This window comes from Accipiter gentilis, chromosome 7 (assembly GCF_929443795.1).
Source record: "Accipiter gentilis chromosome 7, bAccGen1.1, whole genome shotgun sequence".
NCBI lineage: Eukaryota > Metazoa > Chordata > Aves > Accipitriformes > Accipitridae > Astur > Astur gentilis.
This window is the reverse complement of record NC_064886.1, coordinates 22,988,604-23,000,497: the sequence shown is the minus strand read 5'-3', so window position 1 is coordinate 23,000,497 and position 11,894 is coordinate 22,988,604. Positions and strand designations below refer to the sequence as shown.

Genomic DNA, 11,894 nt, shown 5'->3' with positions numbered 1-11,894 from the left:
CCTGCTCCCTGGGGACAACCCCAGTACTGGGCCACCCCACCGCAGGTAGTGGGATTTACCCTGTACCCTCCTGCCAGCCCAAGCGTTCTGCCCCGGGAGGGGCCATGGGTGCATCCATGCATGGGCAGATCACCCTAGCTGATAACCCAGCACCCTGTGTGGGGAAACTCCAGCACAAATGTTTGTGTCGGTGGGGTTTGCTGCCTGTCTCCGGGACAATGCAACCCTTAATTGCACGATCCTGTGCTCTTTTGGTAATGTGAGTCCTTGCCCACGAGCATCCTGGCTGGCTGGCTGGAAGCCACTATTCAGTATTTTCTGCTTTCTTCCAATATTTTATTCAAGGGTGGGTTTTTTTTGAGCAGCTATTCTATGTTTTTTATTCATGGTTCCATATGTGACCCCAAGTTTTCTTTGCTGCATGCTAGTCCAACCCTGCTCTGAGCACCATTTTCTCCTGGCCTTTCCTACGTCCTCAATCACTGGGGCAGCCAAGAGCTTCTTGGGCTTTTAACAAGTCTCCCCGACGTCCCTTCAAGGAGGACGGCACCGCGAGCTCCATTTCACAAGGGGGAACTGAAGGATTTAGGGCAAAAAAACTGGCCACAGCTTTTGGATACCTGCTGTGGGAGGCATGGGGCCAGGCTGCCTTCCCAGAGGCGTGAGCGTTCCCTCGCCACCGGCGCCGGCTCAGCAGTTTGGCAATTGCCGTCCTGCGTGGCTGACGGGCCGTGGGGGCCACTGTCGGGCCGTGATGGCGGCTGGGGGCCGTGACGGCCGTTGGAGGCTGTAATGGCGGCTGGGGACCGTGATGGCGCCGGCGCCTGCGATGGCGCCTCGCCCTCGTGAGGGGACGACGGGCAGGGCGGAGCCAGGGGGCGCGCTGAGGGCGGGACCAGGGCAAACCGCACGCCCCGCCCCCCGCCTCGGCCCGAAAGGGGCGTGGTCCACAGAGGGGGCGCGGCGCGCTGACGTCACCGGCGCGCTGATTTGCATACGGCGGGCGGGCGTGCGTGCCGCTGGGTGGGCGGGCGGTTGCGCCGGAGGTGGCGGATTCAAGATGGCGCCGTGCGGACGTGTCCGGAGCCGCTGCCCGGGCCCGGCGCTCCTCCTGCTCCTGGCGCTGGCGGCGCGGCCGGCGGCGGGTGGCCTTCCTCCCGCGGGCCTCGCCGCCGCTGGCGGTGGCCCGGCCCTAGCGGGACAGCCGGCGGGGCCGGGCGCGGCGGGGCCGCGGGGTGCCCGCGGCGGCGGCGGCGGCTCGGGCAGCGGGTGGAAGCTGTCGGAGGAGGCGGTGTGCCGGGAGGACGTGGTGCGGCTCTGCTCCAAGCACAGCTGGGCCAACAACCTCGCCGTCCTCGAGTGCCTGCAGGACGTCCGTGAGGTGAGGGGCCGGGCCGGGTCGGGCCGGGCCTACCCGCGGCGGCGAACAAAGAGCGGGGCTCCGCGCCGCCCGCGCCCCTCGGCCCCGCCGCCGCCGCCGCTCCTCAGCGGAGCGAGTGCAGCCCGGGCCGCCGTTTCTTCTTTACCCCGCGATTTTTGTTACAAAAACTGGGGTTCGTGTATGCAGGCCGGCGCCGGCCGCGCTTCCCGCCCTGCGCCTCCGCCGCTGTGGAGCTTCGTGTGAGGGGCTGGCGGCGAGGGCAGGGGGCCCCGGGAGAGGAGCCGCTCCCCGGCGCTGCTGGGAGGGAGAGGTCTCGGTGGGATGCCTTTGTTTTGGCGTTGGTGCCTTACAGGCTTATTCGGTTTCAGAGGTTTGGGGAGAGTCCTGCCCCTGTAGCGCTGAGGAAAGGTGTCTGGCTGGTAGCAGCAGTGACCCGAGAAGGTGTTTGTGCTTTGGGGATTTTTCCCCCCCCCCCAGGTTCAGGTTCCCACCTTCACGTAGAGCTCACTTGCAGAGGTGGTTGTTTTCCAGTGCTTGCCTGTGTGTGTGCGAAACTAGATATGGAAGCTTTAGACCTGGCTTAGTTTACGTGGGGAGGTTGGCTCTGCAGTCTCTGTTGTTCCCAAGCATCTGTCATGAGTGGAGTAAGTCCAGCTCAAGAAAAAACTGAGTTGCCACCTCAAGAGTCTTTTCTAGCCCCATCTTTTCATTCATTCTTTGGTGGTTCTTGCTCAGTTTGAAGAAGCCTTTGGGGGAAGTGTCTTTGGCAAGCAGTTTTGGTGTGGAGGTCTGTTTAGTTCTTGGCTTCTCTGCTGTGAAGTCCAGGAATGTCAGGCTGGGTTAGTTTTAATGGCGTTTTATCAAGTGGAAATGCAGTCAGGAAAAACCTGTGCTCCTTTCTCATCTGTTATTGCAGAGACAGCAGATGGCAGTGACTTAGTGGTTACTCTCATCGAGGGGAGTCTTGAATCAATAACTGTCAGTGATTACTTCCTGCCTTAAAATCCCCAAATAATTTAGATTTTATCTAACTTCATGTCTAAATTTTGGACAGGTAGTTTAGTAAGACGCTCATGGCAGACTTTTTAAATTGAGTCCTGATGCAAAATCTGTCACAGTTATAAAGTGCTGTGATATTTGCTTTATGAATAACTTGTCCCTTACTGTTTCTTCCACCTCTCTGGGACCTTTTGGACCCCCTGTTAGGGAGGCACCATCTCTAAGACGATCTCAGAAGCTGTGCTTAGAAACGGTGGCTCACAAGCTACAAGCCTGCCAAAAAGGCAAGCTGTTGTTGTTCCTTTCTTTCCAGTTGTGTGGCCCCTCCCTTCTCTTTTCATAGTTCCAGTGCTTATTGGTTTTTCTGCCATTTTAGCGAGCTGGACCTTTTTATCATCTAGTATCTCAGCTTTCTGCTGGAATAGTTTTGTCATTTTAGTGAGTTAAATGCAGAGGGGCAGTGAGTGCAGGGCTAGGGCACAGGGGTGTGCAGGGAGAAGCAAAAGATGAAGGGATGGCTCATATAACACTTTATTTTCCGCAGGTACGAGCCTTTATGTTGGTTCTGCATATCTCATGAAAACTCCGCTGTCTTTCAACTACTAGGTCTTGCTTGTGGTTTTCCTTTTCCCCTTTCAAAGCCTGCCTTGTTGTCAGCAGTTTGCTAGCTGTTGGTCTTGTCTAGCTGTAATGCTGTTTCATATCCAGTGCCGAAGGTGAATCTTGTCCTGGAGTGACATCCCAGGCATCGATAGGACATCTCAGGGTTGTTTTGGATTGAATTTTCTCTCTGAAGGTGCCTGTCTGCGGCCTTGTCCTTATTTGTCAGCCTGTAAAGAGCACTGTCAGCTGGTCTTAGACTCAACAGTTTGCCTGCCCTAATGCCGATGTGCTGCGCTGTATCCTGATGTAAAAATGACTTCCCAGAGTGCTGCTCTGAGAAGTTAATGAAAATAACTGACTTCTGCGTATCCCGATATTTAGGCTCTGAGTAAAAGTCATGAGTTGTAAACATTGGGTGGCACATCGGGTGATAGGGAACAGGGTCAGATGTTGTCTCAGACATTTCCTTTGCATTGGAGGTTATAGCAGAGAAAATACATGATGTATTAGCTGTTACTGTTGTTGATCCAACTTTTAATTTTGACCCTAGAGCATCTGACAACTTGTTTGAATGATACCAGAAGAGTGATGATTACGTTTTAAAATGGGTGGGGAACTAGTCTTACGTCGTACAAGCCCATTTGAAAAAAAGTCGGGCTATAGTAAGTGGATGATTTGGGGGAGTTGCTGTATGTGGGATAGCATCAGTGAGGACAGTGTTCGGATGCTGCTTTGCTACAAGTAGCAGATGAGATTTTTAGATGCAATTTGGTGCAGAAGCAGCCTTTTTTCCCCAGATGTTTAAAATCATCTTGCTTTTCTCATAAGAAATGTTTCTTTAAAGTGGAGAAACTTTCAGTTTCAAACTGGGAGCATTACTGCTAAGATTAACCATTGATTTTTCTTCTTAATGTGATAGAGAAAAGCTAGGACTTTAAAATTTGAATAACCAGGGAAAACAACTATTGGAAACCTTCCTTTTGAGTCCAGAAAGTGTAGAGAAAAGGAAGGATGTGTTTGTTTTGGCAGCCAGTGTGAATGCGATCACGTTATTTCAGTATCTGCTAATTTGTTAGTGCGCATGTCTTTAAGTCCTCCTTTGCTTTTGCTGGGTAGTTCCGAATCTTGAGGCTGTGGTTGACTGGTACAGGAGCCTAGCTTGTAGGGTGAATGTTGAGAAAAGCTGTTTAACACAAATATTCAGTAAAAAATAGTTTGAAACAAAAGAAAACAGTAAAAAAACCCAAACAATCCAAGCAAATCCAAAATCATGAATTCTGAAGTTTTGGTTTTGAGAGGTTACTTGTAGACTGTCAATTTAAAGTATTATCAACACAGATATTTAAGCACTGTGTATTTCTAGAATTCTTTTTTTTAAAAAAATCAAACCCCCAGACTGATATCAAATAATTTACCACTAATTTTCCAGCAAGTCAATGAAATGCTTAACTGACGTAGTGCAGAGTCTGCTTCTGCAGGTGCAGAACTCTTCTGCATTTCAGGTTGTTGAACTGTTTGAAAGGTAGAAATCAAGGGACAATCATGCTTTTCTGCTTTCCTTTCATAGTAGAAGAATGGGAAGGATGCTCCTTAATTGGAGGAGGTAGTGATCAGAGCTGGTCAGCTTAAACCTCTTTGACTATAATCAGAAAATAGAATCAAGAGTATATTTTGGTGTATTTTCCAGATTAATTTCCTTCAAGTAAAAATTATTTGTGTACTGCATACATTACTGTTTTGAGTTGCTTAAATTTTGCCATCATTGTTTTAATTGTTACCCAAATAACTTTATGCCCAGATATAAAAAGAGGAGAATGGGGAGTGTATACTTCTGTTTTTCAAAAATGTGTTTTAAAGGGGTTTTTTTGGAAGTTACTCTGACTGCTAGCCTGTTTCTAGAGAGACTTCAGTGCTTGTGTTTCACTCAACATAGACTGCAGCCTTTAAGCACTTTTTTATGGGGTGCTTATTAAACTAATTTCCATGGTGGTTCTTGTATAAACAAACCCATGAAATATTAATATATTTGCTAGCTAAAAATTTTTGCATGATTAATGGTGACTTGCATTTAAAGCATGAGTGATTTGTTGAATTTGAGGTAGGAAACATTAGCAGGTATGAAAGTATCTTAACCAGTGTAGCTCTCTTATCTGGTTTATTAGTGGAGCATAATTTTTACTGTTAAATATACCTTAGATCTGATCAATCAATGAATTATCTTGATGTCATAATTGTTGAGCTTTACTTGTACTGTGCTTGTAAAGATTATGTAATATTTAAAGCATTATATCCATCTATATAATGCTAACGCATTATAGGCTAAATAGTTTTTCTAAGATCAAATGGTCATGGTTAAGTTGGGATTAGAGATCAAAGTTTTGGCCTCCCCCTTCTTTCTTCATCCTAAATGGTTCTGATTCTTTGGTAGCATCTTTATGGTAGGGACAGTATAATTGAACCTGAATGCTCTGCTTTCTGGAAAAAAAATAAGGTGCTCTTAACGTTGAGGATTGGGTTAAAAACAAAGCAAGTTAATCTTAAAGCTGTGTATTTTAAGAATAGTATTTTTCCTGTTATTTCAGATGCATAGTGTAAAATGCCAGAAAATTCATTTGATGTGACTTACAGACTAGGAAGTGTGTAACACTTGACAGGTTGGGAACTAGCACGTTTCTTCTGTATAAATGTTTTATTCCTCATTCTGTGGAGGCTTCCCTGAAGCTTTTTGGTTGCACTGAGGTGGGTGTGATGTGTTAGTGTAGCTTGATTTATTTTAAACCCCCCCCCCCCCCCCCCCCCATCTCTGTAGTTTATTGAGTTGGAGGGTGAAGGTTTTGTTTTGACTCAACATGCAGCATTATCTCATATTTGAGCGTGTACTCATGTTTTTTATCTCTCACAGCTTTCCCATGCACAAGTGGAGGCTGGCATTTAAGGTACCTTTTTTGAGATGTCTGGGCTGTGGCAGCAAATGACTGTTTACCTGTCCAGAGCTGTAAGTGAGGGCTGTGGATTAAACATAGCACAGGGGTGGGCTATTTTTTAAGAAACGCAAATAGTGAAGACACTGTTTACTGACTTGGCCATCTCCTTCAGTGCTTATAGCTTGTTTTTGTCCCACAAAACCTCCAGGCATTCTCCCTGGCTTTCAGGTGAGCTGTTTTGAATGGGAACTACCTGTTTCTCAGGGCAGTAAGTACATAGTTGTGAGTTGGAGGCTGTTCTGGTTCTCTAATCATTACTATTGCAAAGGAGTAGGCAGTTAGTATTCCAGTGATGCTCTTGCAGTGTCTACAGCATTATCATCTGGTTCAGATATCAACACGCAAAGGGATTATTTTTTTAAAGGCAATGATCAGAAACCTGGAAAATGTACTTTAAGCCTTACCAAGGGCTTTGCTTACACTCTCCTTTTTTTCTAAGGGATATTGACCGGGTGATGATTCAAACCCACGTGTACAGGGCACAGGAGTTTAAGAACTCTTATGTCCTTAAAAAAAAAAAGGGGGGGGGGACACACGCAATTCTTACCCCTAGTTGAAGTTGAGCTAACTTAAAGTAAAAACATGTTGTAATTTTAAGAGATTGAGTTAATTATTGGGCTGTAACTGGATGCTAGACTCTGTATGAGTTGAAGCCTGTGCATCTGTATTAGAAATTTCCATATACCATTCTGTCTCTAACTGAATTTAATGAAGAATTTACAGTGGTTTCTGGCAGATGCCGATTAATTAGAATGGTCAAGACTGGTCTCTTCTGCTTCTAAAATTCATAAAATGGAAGATGGATCTATCAAAGTCAATGGAAGGGAATTGTTGGACCTAGGAGGAAGGGATTGAGATGATAAAGTTTTAAAAAAACATATAAGCAACAACAAAAGAAAGTGATGGAGACAAGGCTGGAACACTCTCTGAAGCTTTTTCTCCTGAGGCTTGGCTTCTTAACTGAGATTAGCCACATTTTTGTTCTAAAGTTCTTGTTTTTCCTTGTGTTCAGATAGTGTCAGCCCAATTTTCTCCTGGCCTTTGTAGTTAAGTCTTAAAGGAAAATTCTAAATACAATTTAGAAGTCTGATTTGTTTTTGGATTACTTTGGCATCAGCCTTTGGCTTCATCTCAGGTTGTAGCAATATTTAAAAATACCCTTTTCCTCTTACTAAAGCCACATGTGAGCTGACTAGGGGGTAAGATGGTCTCTCTCCTGCTAGGTCCTGGACTTACTGTATTGTGAACAGAACATTATGCACAGGTTCTTCATTCTCCATATCCTTAGCAATCTTAACAGCCGCTGCACTTCTGCTTATCTGAGTTATTTTGGGTTTTTTTTTTGGTTGGGTTGGGTTTTTTGTGTGTGGGGGGGTTTTTTTTGTTTGTTTGGGTTTTTTTGGTTTTTTTTTTCCCCTCCCCAGTTTTGTGCTGTTCTTGGCAGGCTCATACTTGTGGTAGCTGGTTATGCATCAGTTTGGCCTGGGATGTTTGGCTTAATAAAAGGGATTATCTTACAAGTCTCCTTCCTCTAGTGACCTGGCACTGCTAGCCTGCTGCAGCTCTGAATACCGAGGAGAAAAAGAATGGAAATACAAGGGGAGGAGTAGAGTTTGATGCAGGGTGTGCAGTCTGAGCTTGGCTCAGGATGAACTGAGAAAGCTGTGTTATGCAGAGGTCAGGTTTTGGGGAGGTGATTTACTGAGCCAAATAGTTGAATATATTGAAAAGCAAAGACTCGGCCAGTTGTGACAGAGACAGGTACAGCTAGATTGTGTTTTCCCTGCTTGCATCCTCTCCTCTCTCATACTGGAGGAAAGGAGATCACTCTAGTGCTGCTTTGGGTTGTCAGGGTTGGAACAGAATGATTTGAGGAAAGATTATTCTAGGCGAATTGTGTGCTGTCTTTATTTTCTAGTGTAGAGATAATGTCTAGATGTTCTTTATAGCATAGCTTTCCTGCATGTGAGCACCACGTTCTTGGCAGACTCTGCTTGTTTCGGTCTTTGGAAAATGTATGCTTACTTTTCAAAAAGCTTTGCAGTTATTCTTCCCAATAATAAACTGCAAAGAGCTGAATGAATAAAAGGTCTAGGTAATTGCCTTTTTATTTGAAATCTTGCCTCAAAATAGTTTTTTTGATCTTCTGACTGATTTAGTTTTAAGGTCTGTGAAGTTGGTTGCTATGGCACTAAAAAATTTCAGTTCGGTTAGCTGATAATTTCTTGTCTTTATGGGATACTTCCATTTTCTGGATGTTCAATTTAGCAGTATCCATGGCAGTGTGCTAGGTGAGGAGCAGAGATCCTCACTTCCTCAGTACCAGCTTGTAGCATAATTGCAACCTCTCTTCATTAAGACAGTAGATGAAAACCCATATGGTTCAACTCCTAAGCAGAGATGGCATTCATAAAAACTGCGTCCTGGCACACTGGTGTCTGAATGTCTGCAGTTCAGAGCTGAGGAATTTCCTTCAGTAGTTAAGAGTGGAGTCTGTTTTCTCAATGCTGCCTTTTTGGGGGTGTAGTGCTCAAGTTTATTTTATTTTCTCCTTTGGATAAGCATATCTTGTAGCTCTCTTACAGCTTTGTGAGCTTAGATTTCATGTATTTGCATTAGAGTGCATTACTTGGTTGTAATGTCTAAAATTTTGCCTTAACCCAAATTGCACATTTGATGTCTTTATTATTGTCAGTGCTGTGGCTTAAGACTAATGGTACACATCTAATATCTCTTTTGCCAGGTAACAACATAGGGACAAACGAATATTAATCATGCAGGACAGGAATGTTTATTTGCTGCATTTGTTATTATTTGCATCTTTGCCTGAAGCAATGCCTAAGAACTGCTGAGGTGACAAAAAAGGTAGTATTTAGTGTAATAAATATTCATGGTTTCTCTACATGCCTGAAGTATTTTACTCTTTTGCAGTTAGTAGAACTGTGTGCTCTTCTGTAAAAAAACTTCTTGTAGTTTCCTTATTTGATTCTCAGAAGTTCTGAGTCTCTTCTAGAGAACACAGCTGGTCATGTTGATATAATTAAGTACTTATGTGTAACAGGGTAGGTTAATAACAAATAGCTGTTTCAGCCCTGCTATGCAAAATCATTCAGGCAAATGTGCTGTCTTTTGTTTGAAAAATGCCTAGCTTAATCTGGTAGCGAGTTTGTTTTCTAGATCTCTTGAATCGTAACAGGAGGCTCACCAGCCTTCATCATGCTCAGTAGTTTGCTAATTGAGACTTTATTTTCCAAAGTGTCATGTTAGTGCATGGTAAAATACTTTCCACCGAGTGAACTGCAAAACAAACTTGGCAGAGCATGCATTCTAAGTGTTGAAGTAATTGCCCTACAAAAAGTTTTGATAGAATAAAAAAAAACCCAAACAAACAACAAACCCAAACCTGCTTGGCTTGTAGACTTTCTGTAACAGTCCAGGCTTGATTTGAGCTGAGTCAACTTTTGTTACACTGTTCTCAGCTGAGTTGAAATAAGATCTGCAAGAAGCTTACAGTAAGCTCTTTCATTATCAAATTGATTTTCTTGCTTATGTCAGTGTCTCTGTGGCCTAGCTACATATGTCATAAAATCAGAAAAACTAACAGCTTTCAAGTAAAGGACTGCAACACCACAGTTGTCGTCATGTACAACATGAATTGTGCATGAGACTGCAATTGTTTAGCCGTGTTCTTGGTGATTTAAACAAATCAGTATTAATGTGATCCTCTTATTGTAGAATTCAGACAGGCTAGTCAAAATCTGGTCTCCACTGATATAAGGTCCTGAGTAAATGCAGGTGTGGAGAACTGTTGACCATGAGTTTTATTTGGCAAGTATTTTATATTGCTATTCACATATGACATTGTGTTGACCCTGCTGCTTTTTTGATTGTTATCTTTGAACTGATGCTATGAGCGCTGTATTTTTGGTGCTTCAGTATTTGAGACACGTGAGTTGATGGGTGTCTCACCATAGCACAGCTGTTCAAACTCATGATGGCATTTACCTTACCTTACTGAAGTCTGTAGAGTTGACTCTGTGTAATCAATGAGTATGCTGATGCTGCCTTTCTTGCTGCCAGTTTTCAGACTAAAGGCTCAGTCTGCTTTTCAGTAACGTATGTACTTTGCAGCTAGTGTCATTGAAGAAGTGTGGAAAAGTCTGAGTTGCATGTTATAGTTGGCAACCAGAACTGCATTCTTGATGAGTAGGTATAGAACAACATACAGGAAAGTCTTTTTAGTCAGTGTAGAACTGGAGAAACTCAGCATGCTGTAAACTGTGGTTTGAATGGGAGGTTTCTTACAGCAACCTTAATGATCCATGTTTTTTTGCTGAAAACAGTGAGGTGAATTTTCTGCAACTGTCTGCTTCTCAAGCAAGGATTCAGGAGGATAACAGGTCAGTGCTTGACTGGAGGGAAGTACAGGTTAGAAAATACTTAACAGCAGTTGCTGCTGGAAAACACAGAGCTGTTTGACTCAGTATCTGCAGCAAAAGTTAAAGATCTTGTGAATGTAGTAATATCGCTTACTTTTTTTAGCTGAAGGCTTCCAGGCAGCGATCAGCAGCCATCTTCACTTATTTTGTTTCTGATTAGTCATATGAAGAAACATTATTTTTTAAAGCCAAAAAGAAAAAGCTGAAACACTAGTTTATGGTCTAAGTCTTTCCTACATTTTTATTAAACTGAGTACTGGAATGAGATTCCCATGGTGAATGCTTGTCCTGTCTCTAGGAATCCTAATGATAACAGCATCATCTGGGAAGGTGTGGTGCTAGGGAACATACTTTTCCCTCAACTGATTCACAGCTCTAATGGTGTATGCTCATTCTAATGTTATTGTTAATAGCCTCAATTAGATGTATATGTGCAAAATACTAGTTGTAGGAAGGATGTGATTCTGCACTTTCCTTGCAGAACACAAACAAAGCCTTGCTGTGTTTTATATTTTTGCTTTGTGACCCTTTACCTGTGCTTTAGCAGGCAGCGAACATATGGTGAACCATCACTGATAATACTCTCTTCTCTGACTACAGAAATAGCAGCAGTGTATGAGGTAGACTTTCGTGGAATAATGCAGAGTTTGTTCTAGCTCAGGTACTTGGCAGTGTGTCTTGAGCTTGTCCACAGCAAACCCCTTTCATGTGCTCTGAGGCTACATGGCTTCCTTTCTATGAGCAGCTCACAGGTAAGCCCTACACAAAGAGGAAAAGCATACAACAAGCCACAAACTACAGGGTTTTTTTGTTTCCCTCCCCTCCTCCAGGCATTTGTGAACTCTTCCAGTATCCTGTTGTATAAAACCATAGTCTAAACTTGTTCTGCTAGGGAGACTGCTGATGGAATTTAAATTCTTCTCTTTGTATGTCAGCTCTTCCCCAAGTAATTTCCCCAAATACTTTCCTCCCTTGAGACATTCCAGTGAAATCCATCATGACTTTGTGATGTCCTCGAAGATTATTTAATAAATGCTGTCGTCTAATGTCTGTTTTACTTACCAGGGTTCACAGCATCTTAAACTTAGAAAACTTGCAAAAGGCATTTTCTGAAAACTTCCTAAGAATACTAGAGAGCTCAGGTAGGCTGTTGTGTCGTGTTGATGTGCAGCTGGGAGGAGTATTGAACTTGGATTTCTCTGCTGTGTAATTAAAAGAGAAGGTGAGAATCAGTGCTCCAGTCACTTTACCTGCTGGTTGTCAGCCCACAACTGTATTTTTTAATGTGTTGTCTGAAGTGGCTTAGGGCAAATGGAAATAGGCAAAAATCTGCATTACCTAGTGGAACCACTAATTTGGAATTGGTGCCCTGTTTAGGAGATCAAAGTTTTGGCTTAAAAAAGTGCCTCTCTGTGAACCTAATACCGAGCCATTCAAGCAGAATGGTAAAAAAGGAAGATGTTAAGAGCAAGGTAGTAGAGTAGCTTA

General features: G+C 43.8%; 1 protein-coding gene across 1 annotated transcript in view; it reads left to right on the top strand.

Annotated features, from left to right (window-relative positions):
• Positions 1 to 1,026: 1,026 nt before the first annotated feature.
• Positions 1,027 to 11,894, top strand: part of GLG1 (golgi glycoprotein 1) — an 88,463-nt gene continuing 77,595 nt past the window's right edge. The window contains exon 1 of the mRNA XM_049805028.1: positions 1,027 to 1,381. Coding sequence (XP_049660985.1) covers positions 1,061 to 1,381 — 321 coding nt within the window. The 5' untranslated portion in view covers positions 1,027 to 1,060. The remainder of the gene's footprint in view (positions 1,382 to 11,894) is intronic.